Raw genomic sequence first — 18,570 nt, forward strand, 5'->3', positions numbered from 1 at the left:
ATGCTCTAAATCTGAACCGATCAAGTGCTAATTCCCACCTCAGGGCCCAGCGGACCCACTCTGCAGCCCCATAACTGAGTTTGCCGTCAGGGGAGGAAATGCTTGTTTCTTGCTTCCAGCACTGCTGAGCTTGTAAAGCCAGACACTGCGCTCGGCACAGGCGTCTGGCTCAGTAGCACCTCACCAGGAAGGAGGGAAGGAAGGCTCTGAGTTGGAAAGGAAGCATCTGCATTAGTGTCAGAGGGCTTCAAGACCAAGAGATTCTGCCGATCGTGCCCATGAGACTTCACTTGTTGCCACCTGCTGGTGAGGGCCTGGGCTATCTGAGTGACAACAGGACTGGAAATAACTTGCACAGAACACCTGGATGGCACTTGGGACACAGTGCACCTGCAGTGACTGGGGGCTGCCCTCTCTTTATTGTGAGTTCAGGTTGGGGGTTGCAGGAGAGCTGTGGTGTGAGGCCCTTCGAGAGTCCTGCTGACTCGTTAGGATACAAACCTGACTCAGACAGGTTTGCAGGGGCAACTGAGAGTCTGGTTTATGGGCTCAGTGCTGGACCAGCAAGTCCTGGGTCAGCTAAGCCACAACCCCTACAAGCTGGAGTAAGCCACAGGGATGGGGGCTGGGTTTCTGGAGGCAGGGAGAGGGCAGGGCAGTCAGCTGAGAGCTGACCCCTGGGACACAGCTCTGGTACTGCTGACCCAAGACCTCAGCCCCCTTCACAGTTTACTTGCAAGCTGTCGAGGAGCGCCTCTGTGACCTGTGCGCCTGGAAGATGCCTCTTCATCCGTGACCGGTGCACAGCACCCAGCTCCAGGAGGACAGGCGGCTTCTTCCATGTGGGGAGGCCCTGGCCCCGATTTTCTGGAAGACTGCATGCCCTGGAGGACAGGAATGGGGCCTGAGTCTGCGCGACCCAACTTCCCAAGGAGAGTGACTTGGCTCCCATATGGTCAGCCGGGCCCCTGCCCAGGGAGGAGGGAGACCTTCCCTCCCTGAGGAGCAGGAGACACAGTGGAGCATGGGAGATGGCTCTGGTTGGCCAGAAACCAGAGCAAGAAGCTTCTTGGGTGGTTTTTAGTTTGTCAGGCCTGAGGCAGGGGTGGCCTTGGGTGGACAGGATTGCTCAGAGATGGAAACACGTCAGGAGCTTGCAGAGCTCAGCAAGGAGGCCGGCCTGAGGTGGGCACGCTTGTGGTAAGAAGCCAGGGGCCCTGGCCCTTCACTGGCTCCCCAGGAGAATCAGCAGCAGGAGGAAGGTGTGAGCAGCCAGAAGGGCTGTGCAGAGCCCGGGCTTGTGGACAGTGCCCTGAGAGGTCATGCTGTCCAGGGCTGGGGGCATTTCCTGAGGAGGAGCCACGGCGGGATCTGGAGGGGGGCTCTCCCTCTTCTTCTGGCTAATCCAGTTGGTGAAGTAGGGAAGCCTGGTGAAGACGCTGGGGCCGACGGGTGAGAGGCAGTCGAGGCTCCAACTAGAGAGCCCCATCAGGAACCAGGTGCCATTTAACGGGCAGATGAGGGGACCCCCGGAGTCTCCCTGAGAACAGAGAGGACATGGGTGGTAGGGACCAAGACAGGGAGGGACACGCATTGTTCAGGGCACAGGAGGGGCCCTTATGCTTCTCCAGGATGGAATGTGGGAAGCAAGGTGTGCGGCAGGTGTCTCCACTGCCTGAGTGAGTGGCGCTCATCAGTCACCTGGGTGACGTTAGAAGTCTAGACCCAGGAGGAACCTCCTGGATCAAAATCTCGAGCACCGGGCCCTAGAGCTTCACTCCGCAAAGCTCCCAAGGAGACCCTGGGCAGAGCCTCCATGCTGGCAGTCACAAACCCATGAGAATAAGCAGGGGATTCTAGGAGATGGACATCCAGGCCTAGCCCTCCTGACCCCAGTGGGGAGAAGGCACTGCCTGTGGTCCCCAGGGTGGCTGGGTGCCAGCCCGGAGGGCTGGCTGTGCCTTGGCCTGAATCTTCTGCCAAGCACTGCATCCCACCAGTTTTTTTTTTGTTTGTTTTTTGTTTTTTGTTTGAGACAGAGTCTTGCTCTATGCCCAGGCTGGAGTGCAGTGGCGTGATTTTGGCTCACTGCAAGCTCCGCCTCCTGGGTTCATGCTATTCTCCTTTCTCAGCCTCCCGAGTAGCTGGGACTATAGGCACCCGCCACCATGCCCAGCTAATTTTTTGTATTTTTAGTAGAGATGGGGTTTCACCATGTTAACAAGGATGGTTTCGATCTCCTGACCTCGTGATCCACCTGCCTCAGCTGGTGGATCCTAAAGTGCTGGGATTACAGGCGTGAGCCACCGTGCCCAGCCATTTTTGTTCTTTTTTAAACTTTTTTTAAAAAATTAAAATGGAGATGGAGATCTTGCATGTTACCAACTGATCTTGAACTCCTGGTATCAAGTGATCTTCCTGCCTTGGCCTCCAAGGTGCTGGGATTAAATCTAGTCCCGAATCCAGATGTCCTTGACTTATTAAGGTCTCTATTGTTCCCTCCATTTCTTGGTTGAGCTTTTTAGAAAATGCCAGACTGTGGGATGTGCTGAGGGGAAAAGAGGTGCTGCCCGTGCCCAGCCTGGGGGTAGGGCAAGTGCCAGGGGCTCCCAGGTGAGCGCGGGGGAGTGTGAGTGTGGCAGGGCCCCCAAGAGAGGAAGTCCCTGACATCATGGGCAGAGCACCCCCATCCCACAGGCCAAAAAGGGAATCCCAAGGAAACAAGCACCCTCCTGCCATCTGTGCAATCAACATGACCAAGCCCCTTCTGTGTGCAGACAGCACTGAAAAGGCCCCGAGGGACATTCCACATGAACAGGCATCGCAGACGTGGCGTGTGGTTCGGGGTGGCCTGGAAGGACCCCAGAAGGGCTGCTCTAATCCTAGAGCTTCTCTGAGCCAACACAGGAAGGAGGGGCAAGACCTGACTGTGCCAGCCCACAGCCTCGTCAGTGGGCAGGGAACCCGTGGGACCTGGTGCAGATTCTGTCTGATAGGACGGTTCTGGCCTGAGCCCCATCAGGACACAACTGCAGGAGAAGGGATGGCAGAGGCTGGCGGGAAATGGTCAACAGACAGGACTTGCCATATCTGACCCTTTCTGTCTGTCTAAGGAAATAGGGCAAGGCAAGGGAAGCAGGCTCAGTGGTGCACAGTGGGCTGTTGGTGTCAGGAGGCTGAAGGGCCCCTCCAAGGAGGACAGCAGAGAGCAGGAGGGGCCCCCGCAGTGTCTGATGGGGAATGCTGCACCAACGCCTGACAGCATGGCTGTGGTGAGGACGGAGCCCAGGAAGCAAGAGACGGCACAGGCAGGAACCCTGGGGTGAGCCCTGCTGGGACGGGTCAGGTGGGAGGAGGTTATGGGGAGCAGGGAGGGTGCCTGTAGGGCATTTTGTGATGGGAGTCATCGAAGAATGTTTCTGCACCATGAGGTGATCAAAGAGAGAGAAAGAAAAAGAGGGAGGCACAACAGAGGGAGAGGAGGCCGGGCACGGTGGCTCACGCCTGTAATCCCAGCAGTTTTGGGAGGCTGAGGCAGGCGGATCACTTCAGGTGAGGAGTTTGAGACCAGCCCAGCCAACATGATGATTTTATATACTAAAAATATAAAAATTAGCTGGGCATGGTAGTGCATCCCAGTCACTCAAGAAGCTGAGGCAGGAGAATCACTTGAACCCGGGAGGCAGAGGTTGCAGTGAGGCAAGATTGTGCTACAGCACTCTAGTGTGGGCGATAGAGTAAGGCCCTGTATCAAAAAAAAAAAAAAGAGGGAGAGGATCCTGCAGGAGTCCTCCTGGGACCCACAGCTCCCAAGAAGGGCAGGGCCTCTCCAAGCTTGACTGTGGCTGTGACCCCTCACGTTGGAGCGATACACTTCCTCTCTGGGCCTCAGTTCCCTGCACTATAAAATGAAAAGATTACACGTAGTGGGAGAAGACGTTCGTAATATATGAACATATCCAATAATGGGCTCATATCCACAATAGATAAAGAACTCCTATGATTCAGAATGAAAGGCAGACAATCCCATAGTTGGCAAAAAACTTGCGTGGACACTTTACAAAATAGGCAATAAACATACAACAAAGGGCTGATCTTCACCAGTCACCAGAGAAATGCACGTTAAAAACCACACACAAGAGTTCATATGAAAATGGCAGACAATTTGAAGGAGTGGCAGCAACAGGTGCAACCTGAGCTATCACTCCCCAGCTGGTGGAAATGCAAATTGGTACAACCAGATTGCAGAGTTTCTCATCTCAACGAGAGATGAACATGTGCATGTCTCGTGGCAAGGCAATTCCATTGCCAGGGGGACCGCCAACCAGAATGGGAACTTACGTGCTCTGAAACGCATACACCAGGACGTTCACAGCAATTCCATTTGCAACAGCCTCAAATGGGAACCACCCAAATGCCACCCACACTAGAATGGATAAGTAAATTGCAGTGTCTTTGCACAGTGGAATAGCATACAGCAATAAAAATGAACAATACAGACTGCACGCCAGATGGATGCATCCCACAGACACAACATTGACTGATGGGACCGGGCAAAAGCTTGCATACCATATGGTTTCACTCAGCTAAAAGTCCCCACATGAAGCCATGGTGCTTTAGAAAGCAGGCAGAGTTATCCTGGGGGAGTTAGCGTCAGGAATGGGCATGGATGAAACCCATAGGTGCCGGGTACGTGAGTGGTCAGTCTCTGAAAATTCCTCCACGGGACACTTGTACTTTTGCCCTTTCCTGTGCATGGTGTGCTTCAGTAAGGTTTCTTTTTTTTTCTTTTTTTTTTTTTTTTGAGACGGAGTCTCACTCTGTCCCCCAGGCTGGAGTGCAGTGGCATGATCTCACCTCACTGCAACCGCCGCCTCCCGGGTTCAAGCGATTCTCCTGCCTCAGCCTCCCGAGTAGCTGGGATTATAGGCACGCGCCACCAGGCCCGGCTGATTTTTGTATTTTTAGTAGAGATGGGGTTTCACCATGTTGGCCAGGCTGGTCTCAAACTCCTGATCTCAGGTGATCCACCCGCCTCGACCTCCCAAAGCACTGGGATTACAGACGTGAGCCACTGTACCCGACCAACAACGTTTCTTAAAAGATACAAAGAAAACAGATGGGCCAGTGCTTTTTGGGAGTTTCTGTCCTGGCTCTGACATCTCAGGCTTGGCTGGGCTCAGGAAGAAGTCAGGGCTGGGGCAGGGTCCAGAGGAGACCCTGTGGCAGAGGCACAGGGCAGCACAGGGGAGAGAGGTTGAACCCACTCACTCGGCAAATGGCCTTTCCTGTTACGAGGTCCCCAGCACACAGCATGTCATCGTGGATGGTGTAGTCACTGCTGCTTGGCTGGCCAGGGTACTGGGGCTGGAAAAAGGATCCACAGACACTGTTGTCCATGACACTGACCTCTGCCTCCTGAAGTTGGAAGGGCTCAGGCAGGAAGACTGTGGGAGGAGGTGTCAGATGTGGGCCGCAGCTGCAGCTGCAACCAGAGGGAAGCCCTCCCTCCCCAGCCTGCTCGCCCAGGGAGAGCACAGGAAGATGAGGGGACAGGCAAAGGGGAAGGGCCTGCAGTAAGAAGAACCAGGAGGGAGGCCAATGTGGCTGCAAGGGAGCAGGGTGGGGTGAAGGGTGAGGTGCAGCCGCCTCAGGGCCCAGAGCAGGGGCCCTCCTAGCCAGGATGTGGTGTTGGAGGTGTGGTTCCAAGCACACTGGGACACAATAGAAGGGTCAAAAACAAGCTCTCTGGCTGCTAAGAGGAGGCAGAGCTGGAGGCAGGGAGGGTGCAGCTGGAGTGCCAGCCTGGCTGGTGGCATACCTAGCAGGTGCTGGGTGGGCTTGAGCAGTGTAGCAGTGTGACAAATCAGGCACAGCCCTTCCTCAAGGAGCAAGTGGTCTGGGGACACTTGGGCTCTGTTTCCAGATGTCGCTCCCAGATCTGGCCTGGGGTCCCCATGTGGGAGCAGCACGATGACAGGGGCCCACCCCTGCACAATGCCTGCTCTGTGTGGGCCTCATGTGTCCTTGGGGGCTGCCGGTGTGTGAAGAGAGAAGCATGACTGGAGCTTAGATCTCTCATCAAGGTCGGTGGCTCTCTGCTCAGTAGCTGATCCCACTAACTGGTGGCTTCCCCAGGCCCTAGCTCCTCCTTTCCCACCTGGAGAATCTTCTCTGCCTTGATTCTTAGAGAATGACAGTCCAGGCCGGGCGCGGTGGCTCACGCTTGTAATCCCAGCACTTTGGGAGGCCGAGGCGGGCGGATCCCGAGGTCAGGAGATCGAGACCACGGTGAAACCCCGTCTCTACTAAAAATACAAAAAATTAGCCAGGCGTGGTGGCGGGCGCCTGTAGTCCCAGCTACTCAGAGAGGCTGAGGCAGGAGAATGGCGTGAACCCGGGAGGCGGAGCTTGCAGTGAGCCGAGATTGGGCCACTGCACTCCAGCCTGGGCGACAGAGCGAGACTCCGTCTCAAAAAAAAAAAAAAAAAAAAAAAAGAGAATGACAGTCTCTGGGAGGCTGAGGTGGGCAGATCATCTGAGGTCGGGAATTCGAAACCAGCCTGACCAACATGGAGCAACCCGTCTCTATTAAAAATACAAAATTAGCCAGGTGTGGTGGCGGATGCCTGTCATCCTAGCTACTCAGGAGGATGAGGCAGGAGAATCACTTGAACCCGGGAGGTGGGGGTTGTGGTGAGCTGATATCATGCCGTCGCACTCCAGCCTGGGCAACAAGAGCAAGACTCCATCTCAAAAAAAAAAAAAAAAATGATTTGAGAATGACAGTCCCAGGAGGCTGTCTTTGGAGAGCTGGCTGCTCTCATGACTAGGGCCATGTGACTGACATTCAGTGGCCAGGGCAGGGAGGCCAGCTCTGGCCTGTTCATGGAAGAAAGTCCTGTCCCAAAATGCCTCCTCTGAGAAATTGTGCCAGATCATCACCCCACAAATAATGCCAAATTGCCATTCTACTTTTTTGCACTCATCATTATATTTCCCTAAATCAAAAGCATTCACTCTTTTGCTAGAGTCTTTGACTAACATTTCTTCCCTCTCGGTCTACAAATATACAAATATATGACAAATATACTGGGTGAGCAGTGAGGTTCACATTCACAGAGGTAAGTGTTCTTGAGCCATAAACACCTGGACCGGAGGACAGGCCTGCTTTTTGTTTTTTTTGTTGTTGTTTTGCTTTGTTTTGTTTTGTTTTTTTGACAGAGTCTTGCTCTGTCGCCAGGCTGGAGTGCAGTGGCGCGATCTCGGCTCACTGCAACCTCCACCTCCCAGGTTCAAGCGATTCTCCTGTCTCAGCCTCCTGAGTAGCTGGGATTACAGGCATGTGCCACCACGCCCAGTTAATTTGTGTGTGTGTGTGTGTGTGTGTGTGTGTGTGTGTGTATTTTTTTTTTTTTAGTAGAGATGTGGTTTCACCATGTTGGCCAGGATGGTCTCGATCTCCTAACCTCGTGATCCACCCACCTCAGGCTCCCAAAGTGCTGGGATTACAGGCGTGAGCCACCACACCCGCAGGCCTGCTCTTACTTGCTACTGATGCCCAGCACCTTCCACAGCCATGGAAGCTCCAGTGGAGTTTGGTGAGGCCCCAGAGGAGGTCAGACCGCAGCAGGCCCTTGTAGTCAGGGTGGAGTCAGCAACATTCAGAACCAGGGAATCCTGAATGGCTCAGAGTCAAACAGCCCAAGTGCCTGCCTCCAAAAGTGAGAGAAGCTCAGGCCGCTTGATCCATGTCAGGGGCAATTGTGACACTCGGGAAGACTGGCAGAGCCCCGAAGTGGCCCCCCACGCCTTCACCTGCATTGCCTGCCCTGCACTGCTCACCATCCTCGGTGACCATTCCCCAACCAGATATCCAGCAGCAGCTGTCAGGGGCCAACCACATGGTTGGTTCCGGAAGGCAGGCGGGGAGGATGTGGGAGCTGAATTCCACATGACGGTGCAGCTGCAGCAGGGTAATGTCACTCCCCATGCGCTGCAACTTGTTATAGTCAGTGTGCACCATGATCTTATTCACTGTCATCTGCTGGCTGTGCTCCGTGGGATGGCTTAGCTGGTCGTACCCAAGCAGGATCTGGTAATCAGATGGGTTAGTGGACCTGTTGTAGGGAGGTTCCTCTGAATGCTGGGCCAGCACCCTCACCCCAGCTGCCCACCTGGAAGGCACCCAGACCCCACCATCACTCTGGGGTTTCTCTCTCTTCCCTTCCTCGTGTCAGATAGCCCTGCTTTGCTCTTGACACAAGCTTGAGGGCCTACAGCCTCAGGACACTTGGCCTTGGATGATTCCCGATGGCTTTCCCAGCATGCCCCAGACTCAAAGGAGTAGAGAATCTTAGTGTAGAAAACACGGGGGGTGCATTACACTTCACCTCTTCATTTCAGAAGAGAAGAGACTTGGCTCATTCCTAGCTCTGACCAGAACCCTCCCAAAGCCCCATGACCTATAGCAATTCTCAAAGACCCTATTTCCCCAGCCAGCATGCTCCACCCACTTCTCCCCAGTTCTCACACACCACCTTCTCCAAGGCTGCCCCAGCTGGTGACAGGAACTCAGTAGGTACTTGTGAAGCACATGGAGGAAGGAGTTCATGGAACTGAACTTCTTGTTTCCAGAAAACGAGTGACTTACCAACCCACAGGTCCTGGCTATGTGGTTCTCCTCCCCGCACATGCCTGCATCCACCTCCCCCAAGGCCTCTCCTGCTCTGAGCCCCTGTCTGGCGCAGGGTCTACCATGGTCCTGGGCTTGTGCCTCACTTTCCTGACAGGATGAGAAGCCTCAGGGTGGGGCTTGTATCTCTGTGTACCGTACAATGGGCCTCACTTGAGGCCTGGCACCTGTGGATGCTGAATAAATGAGTGGGACCTGAGGAGGATGCTACAGCCAGCTATATCCAAAGCTCTGGCTTCCTGGATCAGAATTTGACATCCTCCCCGACTCCCTTTGGGTACACAGCGAGCCCAGGAAGCGTCGGAGGAGTAACTCAGTCTCCTGACTCTCTGCCTCACACCTCCTGGGACAGAGCCCATCTGTTTCATCCCTCACTCTGGTCTGTGGGGACAGTGGCAAATAATTCTCCAGAAGTGACAGAACCCCCTGGTGGCTGGACATACAGAGTCGCAGGACCCTTCTGGGGAGGAATGTGCCAGCATATGTGGGTAGCCAGGACTTAGGGGAGGCTCCGGCAGGTGTTCCCTGGACAGCCTGCAATGAGCCCTGGCTGGAAGGGGCCAGGTGCCCGACCATGCATGCCTGGTCCTGGGAAGCCCTGGGACTGTCACTCTGTCTTATCACCTGAAGCGTGTGTCAAGTGTGTGGCCTGGGATGCTGCACACCCACTACCATTTACACAAGAAAAACTGAGGCCCACTGAGATTGTGTGGATGACCTAGAGCTGGGCAAGATGCAGAAACCAAAGTTCACCCTGAGTGGAACATTAGGATTTTGATTCTTAAAGTTTACAGCAGACGGAGAGTGGGCTGGAGGTGGTTCCCTTTAGAACGAAAGTCTGTTTTCCTCTATTTGTTGATAATCCCAACTAGAGTGAGTTAATTTTCATTTAGCTATTTATTTTATTTTATTTTATTTTTGAGACAAGATCTGGCTTTGTGGCCCAGGCTGGAGTGCAGTGGCACAGCCACATTTCACTGCAGTCTCAACCTCCCTGGGCTCAGGTGATCCTCCTGCCTCAGCCTCCTCAGTAGCAGGGACCACAGGCACGCCCCATCGTACTTGGCTAATTTTTTTATTTTTAGTAGAGATGAGTTTTGCCATGTTGCCCAGGCTGGTCTTGAACTGTTGGGCTCAAGCAATCCACCCACCTTGGCCTCCTAAAGTGCTGGGATTACAGGTGTGAGCCACTGTGACGGGCCTTAACTATTTATTTTTACTTTTAACTATTTACTTATTTTCAGACAGGGTTTCATTCTGTCACCCAGGGTGGAGTGCAATGGTGTGATCACAGTCACTGCAGCCTTGACCTCCCAGGCTCAACTGATCCTCCCAAGTAGCTGGGACTACAGGCGCACACCACCAGGCCTGGCTAATTTTTGTACTTTTTGTGGAGATGAGGTGTCACTATGTTGCCCAGGCTGGTCTGGAATTCCTGGACTCATACAATCCTCCCACCTTAGCCTCCCAAATACTAGGATTACAGGTGTGAGCCATCACACCCGGCTCCACTTAGCTATTTCAAAGTAATGTGCATGAAATGAGACAACCACACCATCTTAGCAGGTTGACCAATGTGGTGTGAGGTGGGGTGGGGTGGGGTTGGGGAATGCCCAACCCCAGAGCGAGAGATGAGGGAGGAGCCTCTGCTTGGGAGATGCCACACAGTTGGTCAGGAGACTGGAGCAGAGTGACGAGCAGGGACAGCATTCCAGGCACAGGGCACTGCTCGGTCAAAGGCAGGACACCTGGGGCAGTAAACTGTCCCAGAACAAAGCGTACAAAGAAAAGGCTGCGCCCTCTCTTTGGGCTTCCCTTTTGCATGCACTCCCACAGCAGGGCCCGTGGAGGGAAGATGCACCTTTGGAAGCAGTGAGCAGCAGAGGCCACCCAGTTGCTGTCGATAAGGGCAGCTCCGCAGATGTGACTGCCTAGGTAGAGGAGACTGGCCTGCCATGGCCACCTTTCAGGCTCCGCCCTCTGGCCTCCAGAGATCTTCCCGGTGGGCCTCCCGGAGGAATTCCCGCTGAATCTGGTCTTCCCACACACTGTGGAGACAGCCTAGCAATGAGGTGCCTGCATGAAGGACGCCAGCCCCTGGTGCCCCTAAATGTCAGGATCAACAGGACTCGGGGCCACCAGGCCCCTCCTGTCACTTCACAGGAGGGACAAGTCCAAGGCTCAGGGTGAAGCCACGTGGCCCATGTGACAGCACCACCTGGATGACCCGGAAGCACACAGCCCATGGCCCCCTGTCGGGGCGACGGCCCGTGGTGCTAGGGGATGAACACTGGGCCCGACTTTTCCCAGGCCTCCATGCCCTTTGTGATGGCGCAGAAGCTGCCTGCTACAGAAGGGATGCACCGCTCCACTGCGCCGCCCCCAAGCGGCTGTGCCCTCCCTTCCCGGCCCAGTGTTCTCCTAGACTGAAGCGAACGAGAGACACTCCGCCCACAATCCCGTCTACAGTAGCATTTCCCCATCCTGGAAATGAGGGTGTGTGGGGCGCTGGACTGCAGAGGCCTGAGATGCAACCCGGCAGAGCCAGCGGGGGAGCGCCCCGCCCTCTCCCCGCCTTCCAAAGGCGCCTTCCTCCCAGGGCCGGAGAGCCAGACCGGGCCTGGCTGGGCCCTCCTGGCGGGTGTCCGCGTCGGGCGGAGGGGGACGGCCACAAGAGGCAGGCGACCTCTGCTCCTCGCTCTATCTAAGCCACCCGTGCCCGCTCACCTGCAGAGAGGGACGAGGTGGACTGGACGCGCAGCGGCAGGAGAATTGGCCAGAGGAGGGAGGCAGCCAGTGCGCAGTGCCCCCGCCGGCCCTGGCATGAGCGCTCTGCCCCTGCGTCCCTCATCCGGCCGGTGGCCTGGCCGTCCCCGATGGGGCGGAGAGCGCAGCGCATGGCCAACCGTGGGGCTCCAGGAAACTGCCTGCGTCCATCGGGGCGCTGGGACCGGATCTTGCGCGCGGCGGGTGCGGGGAGCCCAGGTCGGTAGGGGGCAGGGGTCACTGGTAACCCCCAGAGCGTCACAGGGCGCCTCCCTCCAGGAACTCCACTGCGCAGGGGAGACATGAAGGCAACTATGGCCCAAGCCCAGAAATATACAGTAATGATGAGAGGGCAAGTGCTTACATCACGTCATCAAGCATTTCCAGCTTGCTTTCGGAGTTCAACCCACTCCTCCACAAGGACGCCGGCTCATGGGATTAGGTCAGGCCCACCAGGGACAATACAATATCGGGCATACCACAGTCATGAGAGGGCTGTGCCGTCTCAGTCACAGGTCCCTCCACACTCAACAGGAGGGTCATAGACAACAGCTGGGTGACAGGGAGTCATCTTAGAATTCTACCTAACACAGCCCAAACTCTGGCCTCCAGTGACGCATGTCCCTCCCAATCCCCAAAATGCATTCAGCATACCTCAAGGTTACCAAGAGCCTCATCCTGTTGCTGGAAGGGGGCGTGATTCAGACATCAAGAGAGGGTTCTTGGATCTTGCAGAAGAAAGAATTCGGGCGGGTCCATAAAGTGAAAGCAAGTTTATTAAGAAAGTAAAGGAATAAAAGAATGGCTACCCCATAGGCAGAGCAGTCCTGAGGGCTGCTGGTTGCCCATTTTTATGGTTATTTCTTGATTATATGCTAAACAAGGGGCGGATTATTCATGAGTTTCCAGGGAAAGGGATGGACAATTACCAGAACTGAGAGTTCCTCCCTCTTTTAGACCCTACAGGGTAACTTCCTGACTTTGCCGTGAACTGTCATGGCACTAGTGGGAGTGTCTCTTAGCATGCTAATGTATTATAACTAGTATATAATGAGCATTGAGGACCACCAGAAGTCACTCTCGTTGCCATCTTGGTTTTGGTGGGTTTTGGCTGGCTTCTTTACCCCAACCTATTTTATCAACAAGATCTTTATGACTTGTATCTTTTGCCTACCTCCTATCTCATCCTGTGACTTAGAATACCTAACCTCCTGGGGCCTGGGCACGGTGACTCACGCCTGTAATCCCAGCACTTTGGGAGGCCGAGGCGGGTGGATCACCTGAGGTCAGGAGCTCGAGACCAGCCTGGCCAACATGGTGAAACCCCATCTCTACTTAAAATACAAAAATTAGCCAGGCATGGTGGCGGGTGCCGGTAAGTCCCAGCTACTCAGGAGGCTGAGGCAGGAGAATAGCTTGGACCTGGGAGGCAGAGGCTGCAGTGAGCCGAGATCACACCACTGCACTCCAGCCTGGGTGACAGAGCTAGACTTTGTCTAAAAGAAAAAAAAAAAAAGGCCAGGCGTGGTGGCTCACGCCTGTAATCCCAGCACTTTGGGAGGCGGAGGCGGGAGGATCACAAAGTCAGTAGATAGAGACCATCCTGGCTAACACGGCGAAACCCTGTCTCTACTAAAAAATACAAAAAAAATTAGCTGTGGCCGGGCACGGTGGCTCAAGCCTGTAATCCCAGCACTTTGGGAGGCCGAGGCGGGCGGATCACGAGGTCAGGAGATCAAGACCATCCTGGCTAACACGGTGAAACCCCGTCTCTACTAAAAATACAAAAAATTAGCCGGGCGTGGTGGCGGGCGCCTGTAATCCCAGCTACTCGGGAGGCTGAGGCAGGAGAATGGCGTGAACCCGGGAGGCGGAGCTTGCAGTGAGCCGAGATCGCGCCAGTGCACGATCCGTCCAAAAAAAAAAAAAAAAAATTAGTGAGTGGTGGTGGGTCCTGTAATCCATGAAGTGAATCCGGGAGGCAGAGCTTGCAGTGAGCCAAGATCGCGCCACTGCACTCCAGCCTGGGCAACAGAGCGGTGAGACTCCATCTCAAAAAAAAACTGCTTAACCTCCTGGGAATGCAGCCCAGTAGGTCTCAACCTCATTTTACCAGCCTCTATTCAAGATGGAATTGCTCTGGTTCAAACGCCTCTGGCAATCTCATTAGAGTCTCAACTTAAAATTCAAAATCTCATCATCTAAATCAAAATAGAATTATCTCATCAGCTCAAAATCCACAATCTCATCATTTAAATACTCCAAATAGAATATGGATGAGGTTCCCAGCTGTAATCTGCTAAATACAGCCCTTGAGCACAATTCTTCCTCACCTGTGGACCTATGAAATTAAAGAAACTTCCTACCCCAACATTGTGCACAAACAATGACAAGATGGGCATAGCATAATGCTCAAAAGGAGGTTGGGGGAATGGACAGTAAAAAGCAGTTACTGGTCCATAACAGCTTTTATATCCTTCTGGACAAACTCCATTAGGTTTCAAGGCCTGGGAGAAAATTCTCTGTGGCTCTCAGCTTTGGTCATCCTTCCTTTTTTATGCAAAGTAGCACGTTTGCATCCAAGAGGTTCTATTGCCTTGCTTCCCGTAAGTGGAATTCTGGGGGCCTTCTTTCATTGCGTACTTTCTCTGTCCCTGTCAGTATGAGCTGGGAATGTTCTGCTGACATAAACATCTCAAGAACCTCATAGTCCTTGTAAGTGTGTTTCACCAGTTTCACTTCATTAGATAAAGTCGCATGCACAACCTTTTTGAGATAGTCCCTCCTCCACCAGGGCCTCCTGCTGAGACGGTAGGGGGCTTGGGGCCCTCTGTTGTGACTATACCTCAATGTCTTGAAAGGGCCCTTTGATCGACTGACTATTCTGACCTCTTGGTCTTTCTGGGGTCTTAGCAGAACCTTTTAGTGTCAACCTTTTCTCTGTGCCATGGTTTCAGTGACCATCTCTGACTTTTAGCATCTTTTGACATCTGGAGAGGCTAAGAATTTTCGAAACCCTCCAGTCCTGGTTCCTTTTGGTTTAGCAGTTCTCCCCTCAGTTTACCTCTCTTCCTTCACATTTTGCTATAAGTAGCAAGATGAAACCAGGTAGCACCTCAAAGCGTTGCTTAGAAATCCCCTAAGCCACATGAAACTGCCTTTGCAAAATTATTACTGTAAGAGAAATCTGACATAGTTGACTCCATCTTGCTTCTGACCTCCAAGCAGTCCTTGGTCATTCCTGGGGCTAAGCCAAGCTAACTTTGAGAAGAATTTAGTTTATAGTTTAATTTGAAAGCGAGGATAATAATAGTTCCTCCCTAAAACTAATCCCTTCCTTGCTCAGGGACTGAAAACCACCTTTGGTAAGACTAATGAAAGGCCACAAGAATAGGATTATGGGAGGGGACCGAATTCTGATAAGATAGGCATAGTTTCTATAATCTCTTACAGCTCAGGAGTCATATGGCCAGAGGTCACAAGATTTGTGACTCTCCCAATTGCTCCTATAGATAATGTCACTATTGTAGAACCTAAGATTTTTTTTTTTTTTTTTAGATTTTTCAGACTGACCCCACCTAGACTTGTGACTCATGACTCAAATGGCCCTGTGGCCCCACCCAGAGGTGGACTCAGTGCGCGGGGACCATTTTCCACACCTCTATAATTTCATCCCCAACCAATCAGCTTCACTTATTCCCTAACCCCCTGCCCATCAACATCAATTGCCCATAAAATCCCCTGGCTTCTGAGCCTTCAGGGAGACCAATTTGAGTGAGAATGCCAATTCTCCTGTGTGAGCTGGGCTTGGTCAATGAAAGTCTTTCTCTACTGCAACAGCACGGTCTCAGTAGATTGATTTTGTCTGTGCAGCAGGCAGGAAGAACCTGTCTGGTGATTACACATACGTGCAAACAGGCCCCTGAAAGTTTGCTCCCTACACAGCAGCTGGACACAATTTCTGCTGTGACGTCATCAGGACCTACCCCATTTGCAGTAGCATACTCCTCACCTGGTGAGCTGTCAACCATGGAAGCCTTAAATTCTAGATTTCTATGCACAGTCTATCCAAGGAAATAGAGGCTTTCTCTAAGGTAGTTTAAGTTTTTTAAATGATGTTCCTCAAAATATTTCCAGGCCCCATCCACTGCCCAGTTCCAAAACTACTGGCATATTTTTAAATGTTTCTTACAGCAGCACCTCATTCCTGGAACCAAAATTTCTATTAGTGTTCTGTTGCCGTGCAACAAATTACCACAAACCTCGTGGCTTAAAACAACACAAATATATGACCACGCCATGCCCATGGGTGAGGAGTCTGGCATGGCCCAACTTCGTTCTCTGCTGAAGGTCTCGTGCTCAAGGTGTCGACTGGCCGCAAGCTCTCCGAAGGCTCTGCAGAAGAATTTGCCTTCCAGCCCATTTAGGTTGTTGGCAAAATTCCGTTTCTTGCAGTTGAATGACTGAGGCGCTCATTTGCTTGTTGGGAGCCACTGTCGACTCCTAGAAGCCACTTGGCTGCTTCCCACAGGCCCTCTCACAATACCGCAGCTTCCTCCTTCAGGGGTAGCCTCAGGATCTCTTGCATCAAATCCTTCCTAGGCTTTGAAACTTTGACTTCTCTTGTCTGTGACCTCTAGACCCAGACACAAAGGACTCCCATGATTTGGTCAGAACTTTCAAGGACATCACCCTTCCTTAATCAATAATCTCCCTCTCTTAAAGTGCTATATGGTTAACACAGTCACGACACTGATAGCCCATTATATTCATAGTCCCTCCCACCCTTGTGGGGAGGAATTACATAGGATGTGGGTTGTTGAGGTTATCTTAGAATTCTCCTTACCACAGTCGCCTATGAGACAGATTCTGCTAATGCAGACACAAGATGCAGAAAAATAAATTGATAATTTCCGTTTTTTATTTTTTTATTTTTTATTTCTTTTGAGACAGAATCTTGCTCCGTCACCCAGGCTGGAATGCAATGGTGCAATCTCTGCTCACTGCATCCTCCACCTCCCAGACTCAAGCCATTCTCCTGCCTCAGCCTCCCAAGTAGCTGGGATTATAGGCATGTGCAACCACACCCAGCTATATTTTGTATTTTTAGTAGAGATGGGGTTTCTCTATGTTGGCCAAGCTGGTCTCGAACTCCTGACCTCAGGTGATCCACCCACCTGGGCCTCCCAAACTGCTGGGATTACAGGCATGAGCCACCGTGCCCAGCCTTTTTTTTTTTTTTTTTTTAATAGTTTCACTCTTGTAGCCCAGACTGGGGTGCAATGGTGCAATCTCGGCTCACTGCAACCTCTGCTTCCTGGGTCCTGGGTTCAACGCTGGTCTTGAACTCCTGACCTCATGTGATCCACCTACCTCGGCCTCCTAAAGTGCTGGGATTACAGGAGTGAGCCACTGCACCTGACCAATTGATGATTTCAATGTACTGTGAAAAGAACCAGAATAAACACAGGCAAAAGAGTTTCAAGTTTACACATGGAACAATGATGTATTTCTAACTTATCTACTTTTATCTACTCTTTAAAAAAATACTTCATCTTTTTATACTCTCTGAACTGTTTTTTTCTTTGTAAATCATACATCTGATAAAAGGTTAATATCCAGAATATTTTCTTTTTAAACTTCTACAACTGAACAACAAAAATCGAAGAACCCAATTCAAAAACTGGCACAGGACTTGAATAGACATTTCTTTTTTTCTTCTTCTTCTTCTTTTTGAGACAGAGTTTCACTCTTGTTGCCCAGGCTGGAGTGCAGCGGTGCGATCTTGGCTCACTGTAACCTCTGCCTCCCAGGTCCAAGCTATTCTCCTGCCTCAGCCTCCTGAGTAGCTGGGATTACAGGTGCCCGCCACCACACCCAGTTAATTTTTTTTGTATTTTTAGTTGAGACGGGGTTTCACCACGTTAGTCAGGCTTGTCTTGAACTCCTGACCTCAGGTGATCCACCTGCCTTGGCCTTCTGAAGTGCTGGGATTACAGGTGTAAGCCACTGCACCCGGCCTTGAATAGACATTTCTCTAAAGAAGATATACAAATAGCCAATAGCATATGAAAAGATGCTCAACGTCACTAATCATTAGGGAAATGCAAATGAAAACAATGAGATACCACTTCACATCCCTTGGGATGACTACCATTAAAAACACAGAAAATAAAAATCGTTGTTGAGGATGTAGAGAAACCGGAGCCCTGCACACTGCTGTTGGGAATCCAAAATGGTGCAGATGCTGTGAATGCCAGTTCCTCAAACAACTGAACATCAAATTAAAACGTAAAACTTAAACCTCACTTAAAATTTAAACATAAAGTTATGGCAGTTCCTCAAAAAATTAAACAGAATTACCCTTTGGTCAGCAATTCCACTTTGGGGTATACACCCGGAAGAATTGAAAGCAGTGTCTTGAAGTGACAATTGTCTGCCTAGAAGCATCATTCATGAAGCCCAGAGGTGGAATCGACCCAAGCGTCCATCTGTAGATGAATGGATAAATAAAATGTGGTATGAACACACAGTGGGATAGTATTCACCCTTGAAAAGGAATGAAATTCTCATACATAATTCAACGGCTGAACTTTAAAGACATTATGTTAAGTGAAAGAAGGCAGCCACACCAGCACAGGCACCATGGGGCTCCACTCCCATGCGGTGCCTCGAGAGGCCAGAGTCCTAGAGACAGGAAGTAGAATGGTGGGAGCTGGAGTGGGGAGAATGGGGAGTTCGTGTTGAATGGGGGCAGAGAGTCAGTTTGGGAAGACAAAAAAGTCCTGGAGATGGAGAGTGGTGATGGCTGCACAACAGTGTGAATGTACCTCATGCCACTGAACTGTACACTTAAGACTGGTTAAAATGACAAATTTATGTGATGTATATCTTACCACAATTTAAAAAATACTGGAAAAAAGTAATGTGCCCCTCCCCAATATAGCCAGAGGTGTAGAGGATGAGACTGAGAATTGTATAGGGAAGCTGGAGGGGGTGGGCAACGCAAGAAGCCTGAGGGTGGCCGCAGAGGAGGCCCCCGGAGTGGGGTGTGGAGGTGTCACACAAGATGGGTGACACTGGGCAGGGCCGAAACACACTAGGCAGCT

At 51.9% G+C, this 18,570-nt stretch overlaps 1 protein-coding gene across 1 annotated transcript; it reads right to left on the bottom strand.

The window, feature by feature from the left end:
- Window positions 1-515: 515 nt before the first annotated feature.
- Window positions 516-15,492, bottom strand: LOC116462933 (serine protease 40). The gene is made up of 6 exons (XM_032145818.2): window positions 15,370-15,492; window positions 11,423-11,748; window positions 7,846-8,120; window positions 5,272-5,447; window positions 3,860-3,901; window positions 516-1,540 (listed from the first exon to the last, which is right to left on the bottom strand). The coding sequence occupies exons 1-6, from the start codon at window positions 15,490-15,492 to the stop codon at window positions 1,226-1,228; spliced, it is 1,257 nt and encodes a 418-aa protein (XP_032001709.2). The 3' UTR covers window positions 516-1,225.
- Between the last annotated feature and the right edge of the window lie 3,078 nt (window positions 15,493-18,570).

This window comes from Hylobates moloch, unplaced genomic scaffold (genome assembly GCF_009828535.3).
Source record: "Hylobates moloch isolate HMO894 unplaced genomic scaffold, HMol_V3 SCAFFOLD_24, whole genome shotgun sequence".
In the NCBI taxonomy this organism is placed as follows: Eukaryota; Metazoa; Chordata; class Mammalia; order Primates; family Hylobatidae; genus Hylobates; species Hylobates moloch.

Coding starts and splice junctions, on each gene's coding strand:
- LOC116462933 (XM_032145818.2), bottom strand. CDS start 15,492: ATGGTTGACAGCTCACCAGGTGAGGAGTATGCTACTGCAAATGGGGTA. Junction 3,902..5,271: donor CAGGAAAGGCCATTTGCCGA/GTGAGTGGGTTC, acceptor TTCATTTTATAG/TGCAGGGAACTGAGGCCCAG. Junction 1,541..3,859: donor AGGAAGTGTATCGCTCCAAC/GTGAGGGGTCAC, acceptor CTCTGTTCTCAG/GGAGACTCCGGGGGTCCCCT.